The 12619-nt window shown below is 45.7% G+C and overlaps 1 protein-coding gene across 2 annotated transcripts; it reads left to right on the forward strand.

Annotated features, from left to right (window-relative positions):
* Positions 1–1962: 1962 nt before the first annotated feature.
* osgn1 (oxidative stress induced growth inhibitor 1) lies at positions 1963–10175 on the forward strand. 2 transcript variants are annotated; one of them, XM_018742216.2, is made up of 6 exons: positions 1963–2078; positions 4921–4994; positions 5433–5569; positions 5742–5933; positions 6272–6363; positions 6661–10175. In XM_018742216.2, the coding sequence occupies exons 2-6, from the start codon at positions 4937–4939 to the stop codon at positions 7706–7708; spliced, it is 1527 nt and encodes a 508-aa protein (XP_018597732.1). In that variant the 5' UTR covers positions 1963–2078; positions 4921–4936; the 3' UTR covers positions 7709–10175. The 2 variants fall into 2 exon arrangements, with proteins under 2 accessions (XP_018597732.1, XP_018597733.1); XM_018742217.2 differs by lacking the exon at positions 1963–2078 and adding an exon at positions 4732–4754.
* Positions 10176–12619: the final 2444 nt, after the last annotated feature.

The following is a 12619-nucleotide window of genomic DNA, read 5'->3' on the forward strand; positions in this document are numbered from 1 at the left end:
TGCAGCCAAAGTTCAGGACTGACAAGTAGCCCTGCTTGAGCAACATCAGAGTTACCCCATCTTTCCTGTTTATGTTTATTCATTTAGCTGACACTTCTCTCCAAAGCAACTTATAATGATTTAGCAATTCATACAATTGGGTATTATAGCTGCAGATGGGATTTCAACCTGTGACCTATGAGGTGCAAAGGGAGCAGCTTTGACCACCACACTACAGCTACCCTGGGGTGGTGGTGTCCAGCAGCAGGAACAAGGGCTGGCCACACAAAATAAACTTTAAGGGCAGGGGGCACATAGTTACTGCTGCTTTCCCTGATGTAAATTACACCCTCGTGTCCCTGTACAATGATCCCGAGTCCCAGGAAAGCCACGTAAAAATTACAAGAAATTATACAGAACGGCTAAACTTATTGGGGGGGTACAATGGTGCAGCAGGCTTAGCCAGGTCCCACTCTCTGGTGGGTCTGGGGTTCGAGTCCCGATTGGGGTGCCTTGTGACGGACTAGCGTCCCATCCTGGGTGTGTCCCCTCCCCCTCCGGCCTTGTGCCTTGCGTTGCCAGGTTAGGCTCAAGTTTGCCATGACCTCTTTGGAACAAGTGGTTTCAGACATTGTGTGTGAGCTAAATTTGCTCATTGTCTGGAGGAGCTTGTCTAAGTCCGGGTTGCGGGAGTCTGGAGCCTGTCCCAGAAACACAGGCCCAAGGGTGGTAAAGGGTACCCCATGCCCTGGACAGAACAGGACACTGGGAATTGCAGCATGAGTGAAATAAATTCTAAACCGGCTCAATATACCTGGACAAAACACAATTGTTAAGTCTGTACCATACACCCAGCTCTATTCTGAATACAATAATTTCTCGGGGGGGGAACAACTTTGCAACAATTACAATAATTTTCTACACAAAATGGCACACCCTGCAAGTTTATATTTGCTCAGTTCCAAACGTTCCACAGAGAGAGGTTTGCTCCATTTTAATTCACAGGGACCCTATTTGTTAAAATGACCATGTAATTTGTAAAATTATCAGTGAGATGTATGGCCATAAGTAACGGTTCTGTAATGTTAGTTCAGATGATGATTAGACTTAATGTGTACCAAGAGAAGAACTAGTGTGTCTACTCACCCGTAAGGCTTTCAATATAAGAGGTTTTTCAAGTAACAATTTTTTTAAGCTTTATATATAAATGTAACACTATTTAATAACAGCTGTTTAGTATCAATCTAAGACTTTGCCGATAATGTGCACTTATTGACGCTAACTGGCGTTAAACAGCTAAAAATTGTTTTTTATTCGCTCTCTTTCATAAAATTAGCCATAAAATTGTCTAGTTTTATAGTACCGTGAGGAAGAAATAGTTTTTCTACAAGACGGTTGCACTGACTTTTCGGCGTGCCTGAGTGAGTGGCGGGAAAGAGGCGCGAGCTGAGCCGTTCTAGAAGATTCGGCTGAGACTGCGACAGTCCTCGGGCGCTGCCAAGAGTGAAGAGAGACATTCTTGCCGACTATGAGCTTCTGCTTGGTTACCAGCACCAACGGCTCTAGTATGTTTTTATTCTGTTTATGTGTTCGTAACTCCATGAGTTGTACTCAACATTCAGGAAAGCAACGGTGCTTAACGGCTCCGCACATTTTTAGTATGTCACGGGTAAAATCCAAAAAAAAAAAAAAAAACCATTTTCCGACAGAACAAAAAAGGGTAGATCGCCAGGTCGTTCCACTGAGTTACAAAAATCCCCACTATATATACGTCTGTTGTATAAAGTGTTTATGTACGTTGCTTTGCTCGACGCACAGGCTTCCAGTTGGACTGTAGCTCATTTTAAGTTCATCATTTACACTGCGCGAGGAAAAACGCTGTTTTCTGCTGACCTATAGCAGTTGAAAACGTCGTTGCGCGTCACCAACTTTCGTCCAATAAAGAGAGTGCACGGCCAGTGTGGTGCGGGTCTTTCTCTTCTCATGGCAGGTCTATGGCGCACGTTTGTTCGCAGTACGGTGGTTTGTAGTCACCGCGTTCCGTAGTTATCATAAATAGCGGGCCGCTTTATTTCCAAGAAGTGGAACGAGTCAGGGCGGTGAGTATTCAACGTTATTGCTTTTTGATCTTGTATTTTTTTTGTTCCTTATTCGTATTCGCGTTTTGGTGTTTGATCACTATCTGTATTTCAAAATGCGATTATATAATATAGTTCTCGATTCTGAACGTGTAAACGTGTAACCCGGGCATGATGTGTGGCATGGCAAATGAGGTTGAAGGGATTTTTCTAGAAACCTACAACCGGGTTAGAGGGGTTTTAATGAATGAATGAAAATCCGGTTACCATGCGCGCGCGCAGACCCTTCTGTCGGACCGTCTGTCTGTAGCCGGTTGTTGGCCTCAAAGTGTGTGTGTGTGTGTGTGTGTGTGTGTGTGTGTGTGTGTGTGTGTGTGTGTGTGTGTGTGTGGGGGTGTGTGGGGAAACCCTTGGTTCTAAACACTTTTTTTTTTTTTTTTTGTTTCCCTGAAACTCATTACCCAAATCCATTATGCGACACCAATGGTCCTCTTTTGGGGTTTTTTTTTTTTTTTTTTTCCTCCCCTTGGGGGGCTCTTGAAATTCTTTATGTAAGAATAAAGTTAAGGTTTACCCCTGACCAGTAGCTACTACCATCTTAACTTAAGACTAGAAAAGTACTTTTCCTGTCCTTGGGCTATAGTATCAGTTTTAAAGTGTGTCCTTCCTTATCTGCAGAAGCGCTCCAAGGTGGGTGTGGGATGCAACGCACACCCTGCAGGCGTTGAGACCTTGGCGTAACTCCATCTCCCACTTGTGCTCTATGTGTCTGCTTTCATGTGCTTTTTTTCTTTGACTCCTCTTTACATTCCTGTTGGGGGGGGGGGGGGGTTCCTTCTCCTCCCCCCCTCCAATTTGCCCATGTACTGTTCCACCAGGTATCATTGTGCCTTTGCTACCAAGCAGGGCTGCAGCACACAGGTGTCCTGCACCGGGAACAGCTTTCCAGGACTTGGTCGTCGTGGTAGTGCATCGTGAGAAGCAGTGCTGTGTCAAATGGCACGCCATGGTTTTCGGTTTCCGCTGAATTAGTCTGGCGTGGGCCGGCTTGGCCTCTGTGGAGTTGGCATGTCCTGTCCGTTTCTCCCCCCCCCCCCCCCCCCCCCACAATCCAAAGATGTGTATCAGGAGCATTGCGAACCATAAACTGTCCAAAGTGTGTGCTTTGTGTGAGGGGCCTGCGATAGACCAGCATTCTGTGTAAGGTATAGGCTCCAGACCATTACAGCTCTGCACTGGTATCAGTGCTAATGGATAATGATAGATGCTGAGTCTGCTCAAAGTCAGCTCAAAAAATTGCTCTTTTACTGCTAAACCTGTTATTTGGCTATGTATTTTGCAAACCTATGTCTGATACTGCTGCCACAGGCAAAGAACCTTTGTTTGAGGGGTGGTACAAATGTCACAACTAAAAGGTTCTTGTCCACACCTATGCGTTTACTCGCACGCCAAAATGCTGTAATATCAGGCTGTGTGAATAATGCATTCACCAATGTACCAGATAAATTAGATGCACTGCTGCCTTGCAGGTTATGAAAAGAATGCAAATCTGGAGGACATGCAATACTGTATGATTGTGACAATTAGTCATGACTTATTTCATGGCCCTGGCAGAAGTTTGTTTTCATGCATATGCAATGAAACAACCGTTCAGTAATGGGTGGAGAAAATCCTTATTGGAGAATGTGTCATTTCTGTAATTTGAGAGTTGTAATCCTAGTTGCTAAATATAATATAGGACAGGCAGTGTTTGAGCCCAGATTTTGTTGGCATGAGCACGAAGCTGACGGTTTCTGTACTCTGCTCGGCAGCTTGTGGAATAGTGGGGTAGCACTTCTACCTTTTGGATCCAAATGCCACAGGTTTGAATCCCACCTCTGGTTTTGGTACTTTTGAGCAAGGTCCTTACCATAAGATTCTGCCAGTAAAATTATTCACCTGTTTGAATGGGTATTTAATTGTAGGGTGCATAAGTGTAAATTACCTTGAGGGGAAACTGGCAGGTAAAGGTCTGTCCTCCATGTTGAATTTCAAGCAGAAGAGTGTTTAATTACAGACCTGCTCTTTCCAGTTAGTCATAGTTGCCTGTTGAAGTTCCCTCCCCTGTGTAAAACTTTTCCCTTCTATCACTTCTCCTTGCCCCTTCTTGTAAGGGCTTCTCTAGGTCAGACATTGCTCAGTTAGGGTGGTGACAAAAGTTTCCATTTGGAGCATTCCTTGCTTTTGCTACTTGCACGTTGTGATTGTGTGCTATGGTCCGGGGTATTTGGCACTCTGCGCCACCGAGACGGTGGGATTCCAGCAGTGTGCGTGCATGTGTGCACATGTTCTCCAGCATGTCCTGAGACCGCTCTTGGAAATTGTGCTGCTGGCCCTTTAAATATTGTGCTGAGTCACGGTTACTCTGCCATTCATTGTGTAACCGCATGCGCGCTGTTGCTGCAAGGCGGTTTGGCGCACGTGCTGGAGCTGTACCTCCCACGTGTCGCTTCCACTGTGGTGTTCACCTTGCTGGCAGTCACATTCATACAGTGTATATAAAGTGGAGCTCTATCTGGAAGGTCTCTATTTCAGAGACCTGTTGGCATGCAAGCTGTAATCTTTTCTTTTTGTTTTTGGATACATTCTCTTCCTTGACAGGAAGAAACCTAATGTTTTAATATCTTAGCCTGCTTTGTTCAGTTAGGCCTTGAAAAGGTTGGTTTTTTTTTTTTTTTTTTTTTTTTTCCCCCCCCCCTCTCCTTCTTCTCCCCCTCTTCTCTTGTGTGGAATTGCTCAGGGTCTGTGTTAAACGCTGCAATGTTCAACTGGGGACGGTTAGGGGTGAGTTCTAATGCTGTTCTAATTGCTGCTGTAATTTCAGAGCCAGCAGAGCAGGCATGGAGCTAGATGACAGCAAAGCTCTCTCTGGAGGTGTCCTGCCTGTGGTCATCATTGGTAAGAACAGGCTGAGCATTTGGGACCAGTGACAGTCTCACTGCTAGAGAAGGGGATGACTTGGGCAATGCTAGATATGCCCCTCAGTGGCTGTCAAATGGCCTTCAATTAATTGAGCTTCTATTCCTAAGGTTTTATCTTTATTTCTAAATTTAGGGGAAGTTGGTAGCATAAATGTTGGAGCTGTCATATTGCAATTCATTTCCCTGTTCCACCTACAGTACCTCTGATCAAAGCACTTAATTGCTCCAGTAAAATTTACCCAGTTGTGTAAATAGTCAACAATTGTTGGTATATGAAACTAATATTGTAAGCTCCCATGTAGAAAATCACCTAAATTATACAAATTTTGCATTCATTCCTTCTCCCTCCCTTTTTATTCTTAATATTGCCATGTTCCAAGTGTAATATTTCTCATCCAGTTCCATTTGCTTACAGGTAATGGGCCGTCTGGGATCTGCTTGTCATACCTGCTGTCTGGACATATTCCTTACGTGTCGCCCGAGGGCACTCACCCAAACGCTATGCTACAGGCCAAACTGCAGCAGGAGCCCCACTTGTCTTTACTGGAGCAGGTATGTCCAGCTCCTGTTTCCTCAACCACCATGCAGTGTATTCATGTTTTTCTGAACATCCACATGGCTTCGCGTGATTCTACGCCATTTGGTTCATCTAGGGTTTCAGCACCATGAATATTTAATGGGCTAGTTGGCTCTGCATGACCAGTATGACTCATTCCTTGTCTAGGACCTGGAGTACCTCTGTGAAGGGCTGGAGGGCCGCTCCTCCAACCAAGTGGCAGTGCTCTTTGACTCACTCCTCATGCCAGGCAGTGACTTTGGCCTGGATTGTGCCTCCCCGTTGCTGTGGTGCTATGAGCCAGAGCGTGCAATCCCTCACCTAGTCCTGGGCAAGGGTCCCCCTGGCGGAGCTTGGCATGTGAGAGCTTTTTTTTTTATCTTTACCCATGTGACATGGAGTAATTTTAAGGATTCCATTAAAATTACTCAAGTACACATGGCTACAGAACTGCCAATATAATCTTATGAAAGAACCAAGTGGTGGATGTGAGCCTAGACACTAGCCTGTAGAAGTTTCTTTAAGTTCAGCTTACTGTGATGGAGGAATGTAAGCAAGTGACATTGCTGTACTTGTTTTGCATTTTTTGCGGTCAGGCTCATTTGGGCAAGGTTGTAGAAATCCAGAACTTGCACAGTAGGGTGTGTGTGTGTGAGCTGCCTTTCTGCACTTGTTTATCTCACCTGTTCTTTCCCCAGGCGATGGAGGGATCCATGCTCACACTCAGCTTGGCCAACTGGATGGAGCTCCCAGGACTCAAGCTGAAAGACTGGGTGCGAGATAAACGCAGGTATGTCTCCTTGAACTGCTTCCATTGTTTCTGGTAGCATGCAACTGAGAAACACCTTGTTGTGGTGCTAGTGGAAATGCACACCTGTGCCTCATGTTTAGAGTTATGACACTTCTGTTCCTCTAGGCATTTCTTACAAATTTGAGTTGATTGTTCATAATGCAAGCTTTCTGGTGCAAATTACTTTTGCTTGTAAAGATGAATTCTCATAAGGGTTTATGCGTCGTGGGTGTATAAAATGTCCCTTGAGTGCTTTGCACTTCTTGGTAAAGCATATGCGACCTGCCTGTGTTCCAGGAATGTACGCAATGACCGCGCCACTCCAGCAGAGATTGCCTCCTATTACCAGCACTATGTCACCCAGATGGGGCTACAAAAGAACTTTGTGAACAGCACCACTGTGACTTCTCTGCATCGCATCACCTTTAAGGATGCCAGTCCCTCAGTGTGGGAAGTGCAGGGCCTGCAAAGAAGAGTGGAGGCAGGGGGTGAGGATATGGAGCTGCCCTTCACCGTTTGTGCAGAGAATGTGGTCCTAGCCACAGGTACCCATGACACCCCAGCATGGCTGGGGGTGGAGGGCGAGAACCTGCCGTTTGTGTGCCACAGCTTTTGGGACCTGGAAGTGGCCATTGCAGACGGACGCTTAGACCATACTTCAGACCCAGTGCTGGTGGTGGGGGCTGGGCTGACAGCAGCAGATGCAGTCCTAGCTACGCATCATCACAACACACCTGTGTACCATGCCTTCAGGCGCTCTGTGTCGGACCCAGAGCTCATCTTCAACCAGCTACCCAAAGTACTTTACCCTGAGTACCACAAGGTATACCAGATGATGACCCAGCAGCAGCACTGGCTCGGCGCAAGGGTTGCAGGTTCTGGGACCAATCTGGTGCCTCGATCTGACATGTCTTTGTCCTGCTCTGATTCATACCCTGGCTATGTCAGCTTTCCCAAGCATTTTGTTGTGGCCTTCAAGCCTGACCACAAGTGTGTGCTGGAGGATGAAGAAGGTCACCATACGATCCTGAACATCTCCATGGCGTTGGTTCTGATTGGCTCCCACCCCAACCTGTCCTTCCTACCAAAGAACGGGCAGTCCTTGGGCCTGCACCCCCAGGAACCCATCAGCTGCAGGCGCAACCCCATAGATGTGGACCCATACACCTATGAATGTGTGCAGGAGCCTAGCCTGTATGCCATGGGCCCACTGGTTGGGGAGAACTTTGTACGTTTCCTCAAGGGTGGCGCTCTTGCCATCGCTGTTGACCTTGCTAGGCGGCAGCGTGCCAGGGAACAGAGTTCCCCACAGCGACTACGGCTTTCAGATGCCCTGTATGCTTAATTCTTACTAGGCCAGAGGTGTGGAATTGGTCAAAATCCCAGGCAGGGCTGGGTAAGGAGAAGCTCAAAACACAGAAGCGCAACCTGCTGCCCTCAGCAGGACCAGCAGTGAAGACATCTAGACCGCATTGTGTGGGCATGGTTTCTTGTTGGTGCTAGACTGCTGTGTGCTGTAGATGGAAGATCAGACCCATTGCTCCCGGCCTTCAGTGGCCTTGCGGCTCTTTCATAAATGGCTGCTTTTGAGGTGCAGATCATTGGGCTCCGGTTGTGGCCGCCTGTGCTAGTTTATGGCCCCAGCTCATTATACCACAGTATAGTACTTTGATTCAGGTCTAAATGGTGGTATCACTGTAATTTCAGTTGTAATCTTTAAAGCCTAAATATTGCATATTGTGTCATGCAAAATGTGAGACTATATCTTCTAAAACTTGAAGAGGGAGAAATGAGTTGACCTACCTGGAAATCAGTTCTGTACCGCACTCAATCGGTATTTAATCTCAGAACAATGTCCCGCACAGAGGTGTTTGACTCGGATTGATCCATTATTTAACAGTAACTGTTTGGCCAGGTCAGGGTCATACTGGTCTAGAGCTTATTGTGGAAGCGCAGGGTCCACCCCTAAAGGGATGCAAATACATGGTGTGGCAGTCTTGCACACCTACATGCTTACAGAAACACTATGGGCACTTTACACTTGCCAGTTAACCTGAAACCCATATCTCTAGATGATGGGAGGAACCAAGTGCAAATATGGGTAATATGGGCAGGCTCAATGTGCCCTGAGCCAGATTTAAACCCATGCCCCAGGAGTCCTGAGGGATCTGCACTGCCTGCTGCCCTTTCAGGGCTGTTCCTTCAGTAATGAAAGAGCTGTCTTGTGCAACTATTTGTTTTTGTGAAGCACTCAGTTAAAATCCAATCTGTGCTGGGACTGGGGCTGTGATCCCTTCAGAAAACTGACAGCAACTGAAATTGCTACTGGTTCCAGCTCCAGACCCCACTGGTTGAAGTAGCTTCCTCATTTCAGTGGCAGGATCTGCTGTTTTGCAAGAGGCCAGCAGGTCTCAGTACTGTTGCTGGCGGATGGCTGCAGCTAAGCCTGCAAGTTCTCTCCGGTAAACTGCTTGATGTACACCATTTGTATCTTCTCTTGTCCTTTCTCAGTGAGCGCTTGTCCAGTTTCACAGGTCATGCGAAATGAGAACTGACATTTTCCACCATATTAAAACTGAACCCGTTTTGCTAATCTTCTGTCTGATTGTTAATGAAAAGTCACAGAATAAATGAATTATATAAATGTCAATGCTAATTACATTAAGTATAGCAGTCTCAATTAGCATAACTGAATTCAATGGAAAATTGAGTGAATCCTCAACATTCTGCATGTTTGGTTTACACTGTTAAAGCCGTTGTGCAGTTTGAGATGGCTTTAAATATCATTCTCCGATTAGTTATTCTGCATCCAAGACAAATTAGCCCAAGTCCTTGACTAATGCTTCTGTTTCTAGTAATGTGAATAGACCATTCGTTCCATGATAGAGGTCATTACAAGCACAGCTGCCACCAAGCAGAGCTCACACATGGGGGTTGCCAGCCCTGACCAGCCCCAAGAACTGCTGTCCTTCTCACTGCAGTTTTTCCTGGTAAAACTGAAAACAAGGCAGCAAGACTGAGGGCCAGCAGATTGCAGCTCAACGGGGTGAGACAACTGATCATAAGCTGTACATACAGGTCCGGTAGCCACTAGCTCACCCCTCTATGCTTTCCTACTTTTCTTTTTTGTACACAAACCCATTTGGCATTACCATCTTCTCAATTCCTTTTCAGTATTTACTAAATTTTTTTTTATACTGCCCCTTTTCATACATAAAATGAGGCATGGCTTAGTTGCTCTGGGTTAATCTTTGGAGATTGGTTTTCCATTTGTCATACCTGTTGTGTATATTTAAATGTAATGTGTCAGATGTATAATAATGGATGCTGGCGATGTTGAAAGCATAGTTTGAGGCAGAATGAATAATGCAGAAGGAGAGCATCATTGCCCAAGTACTGAAATGTCTCTGGCATACATCAGTTCTGGAATGAGATGTGATACGGCTGTATGTTAAAATTGGCTCTGTGGTGCTTGGGCATCTCTGAATAACATTGTGGAGAGGGTGGGGGGGATTTTTTTTCCCCTCTCCTGTGTCTCTGTATATTTTTTAAAATGTTTGCTTTTTTGCTTGTATATATGAAATCTGAGTTTTCTTATGCTTTATATACCCAGACCTTTTCATATGATCAGCTCTGGATTGTTGAAGTCCTGATACTGTGTTCATACACTGAACAGATAAAATTACTGTTTTATGAGCTGCTACCATATCTAAATTACACTTTCTTCATGAAAACCTCATTGAATGCATTATACATTTATGAGTTGTGTATATTTTTATTAATACATTTAATAAATGTACTTTTTTGTTTTACAGCTGAATTGTTTCTTTGTTGAAGCTGATTTAACCTTTGATGTGCTCTGGGGTGTAACTGATCGGTTTTGAGGGAATGAAAAATATAGGCAATAATAGTGATACATACTGGAGTCAGCTACCCCCTTCCTGTCTGCGGGTCTGTTTTAAGGCACTGGTTCTTATCCTTTCTTAGGCTGCAGACCCCTTCAAGGTTCTAGTGAAAGTTCCTGGGGGGGGGGGGGGGGGGGTCCTCAAGTGTCCATAAATATTTTCAGAGAAAATAGTGATGTGATGTGATATAGCTAGTAATGATTGTCACTTTTTCACTCACCGAAACTACAAGTAGACAGGTGGTGAGGATCCAGCTGCAGAGGGAGCTGTTCTGGCCCAGAGCCTGGACTGCTACTGAATGCTGAGCTGTAGCACAGCAATATGATTCACTTGTGTTAATTTATTCATTTATGAATTGATATACATTTTTAATTTAATGCAATATGATTCACATGCAGGTTAGACTCCAGTTTGCTGCAACCCTGCTCAGGATAAGTGGTTTCAGACTGTGTGTGATTTAATTAATTTAGCTGACAATTTTGTCCAAAGTGATTTACAGTGTTAAGCAAATAAGAAATATTTACCCTTTTATACAGCAGGGTAATTCAAGGTAAGTATTTTGCTCAAGGGTACTAGAGCTGTAGGGGGGGATTCAGCCCTGCCACATTTGGATCCAAAGGTAACAGCTCTAACCACTACATTTCAGGCTTTTTTCAGTTAAGACAGTGATTTTGAAAGCAATCCTGCTTTTCAGGGGGCCACGAGCTCAAAGCGGAAGGGAACAGAACACTTTTCCATCGCTCCCGTGTTGTGAAGCGTCCTGTAGAGCAGTTTCTTGCCACTAGGTGGCGGCGAACTCAACGGAAACGGCATGGCCAAGGCTGCGCACGCCGCTGTACCGCGAAGCGGTTGTTGACTATGACTAAGCAACCTTGATCATCCTAAGAAAGCATTCAAAGCACCTCCTATGGGCCGCTGCGGACATTCCTGTCGCGCAGCTTCATTTTCCTGTAAAATGCCCTTCTAACGCGCTGTTGCTTTTCCGCGACGAAACTGGAATCGTATGGTTTCCAGCAGTAACGTGAACGAAGGGTAACGAGCCTCTCGGCTCACTGTCCGTACTGCATCCCTATGTGGTACAATCGCTCGTGAGCGCATCAAGATATCCTTTTGTGTTATTACATCTTACACCATTTGCATCTTAGCCTGTAAGGGGAAAAAATATTCAGCTTGAATACGTAAGGAATGGGGGGGGGGCTTGGCCGGGGCCTGCTCTGTGGTGGGTCTGGGGTTCGAGTCCCGCTTGGGGTGCCTTGCGATGGACTGGTGTCCCGTCCTGGGTGTGTCCCCTCCAGCCTTGTGTCCTGTGTTGCTGGGTTGGGCTCCGGTTTGCCACGACCCCGCTCGGGCCAAGCAGTTGTAGATATTGCGCGTGTGAACTTCCAACTTGGTATATGGAGAAAACATTAAACCATTAGCAACTGTAAAGGACACAGATTGTGTAATTTTGCAGATGCATCTATTGAGACACCACCAGCTCATCACCAAATCATTTTGGAAAAACAAGGTATTTCTCAGGCTGTGCTTTAGGTTTGTAGCCTAGCTACGGCAGAAATCCCAGAAACTGTTGCCTTTAATGGTCTCCGCGGGCTTGTTTGGACGCATAACAATCGCAGCAGCTTTGCTGAAGCTCGCGGTGCTGACACCGTCAAATGAGATTGATTCGCTGAGACAGATCCGGGGGCGGCGTCCGCTGAGAATGAAAAATTCAGCAGCCAGTCACTTCTCCAAAATGAGTGTCGCGTCTGAAGAAAAAGTTCTTTAATTATATATTCCTGTAAAACATGCTTCAGAGATGTGCCGTGTTTAGAAATGTGTGCTATGCCTGTAAACGTGGAAATAAAAGTGCCGTATTCACATATAATCCAGCGGTGGTTGTTTTACGCTTACATTTACTCATTTAGCAGACACTTTTCTCCAAAGTGACGTACATCTCAGAAAATGTTTTGGTGCGTCGCCCTGTGAGTGATGATGAATGATGGTTAACGCTCCATGGTTTCTGTGCCCTTTCATAACTTGCTACAATTTCTCCACCCGCACCCAGTCTGTGTTTCCCAGGTGCCGTGCTTTGAACAAATCTTCGGTGTCGACGCGGTGGCCTCTTTTTCCTGCCTAAACACCTTCTGCGGTTTACATCATTTTCATACAATGACTATTTCTTTGCAATCCCTTAAATTAGAATTATGTCATAGGTAATAATAGTATAGCAATATTTTAATTTGTGGAGGGGGCACGGTGGTGCAGTGGGTTTGACTGGGTCCTGCTCGCCGGTGGGTGTGGGGTTCGAGTCCCGCTTGGGGTGCCTTGAGACAGACTGGCGTCCCGTTCTGGGTGTGTCCCCTCCCCCTCCA

The sequence above is a fragment of the Scleropages formosus genome, chromosome 22 (genome assembly GCF_900964775.1).
Source record: "Scleropages formosus chromosome 22, fSclFor1.1, whole genome shotgun sequence".
Classification (NCBI taxonomy): Eukaryota; Metazoa; Chordata; class Actinopteri; order Osteoglossiformes; family Osteoglossidae; genus Scleropages; species Scleropages formosus.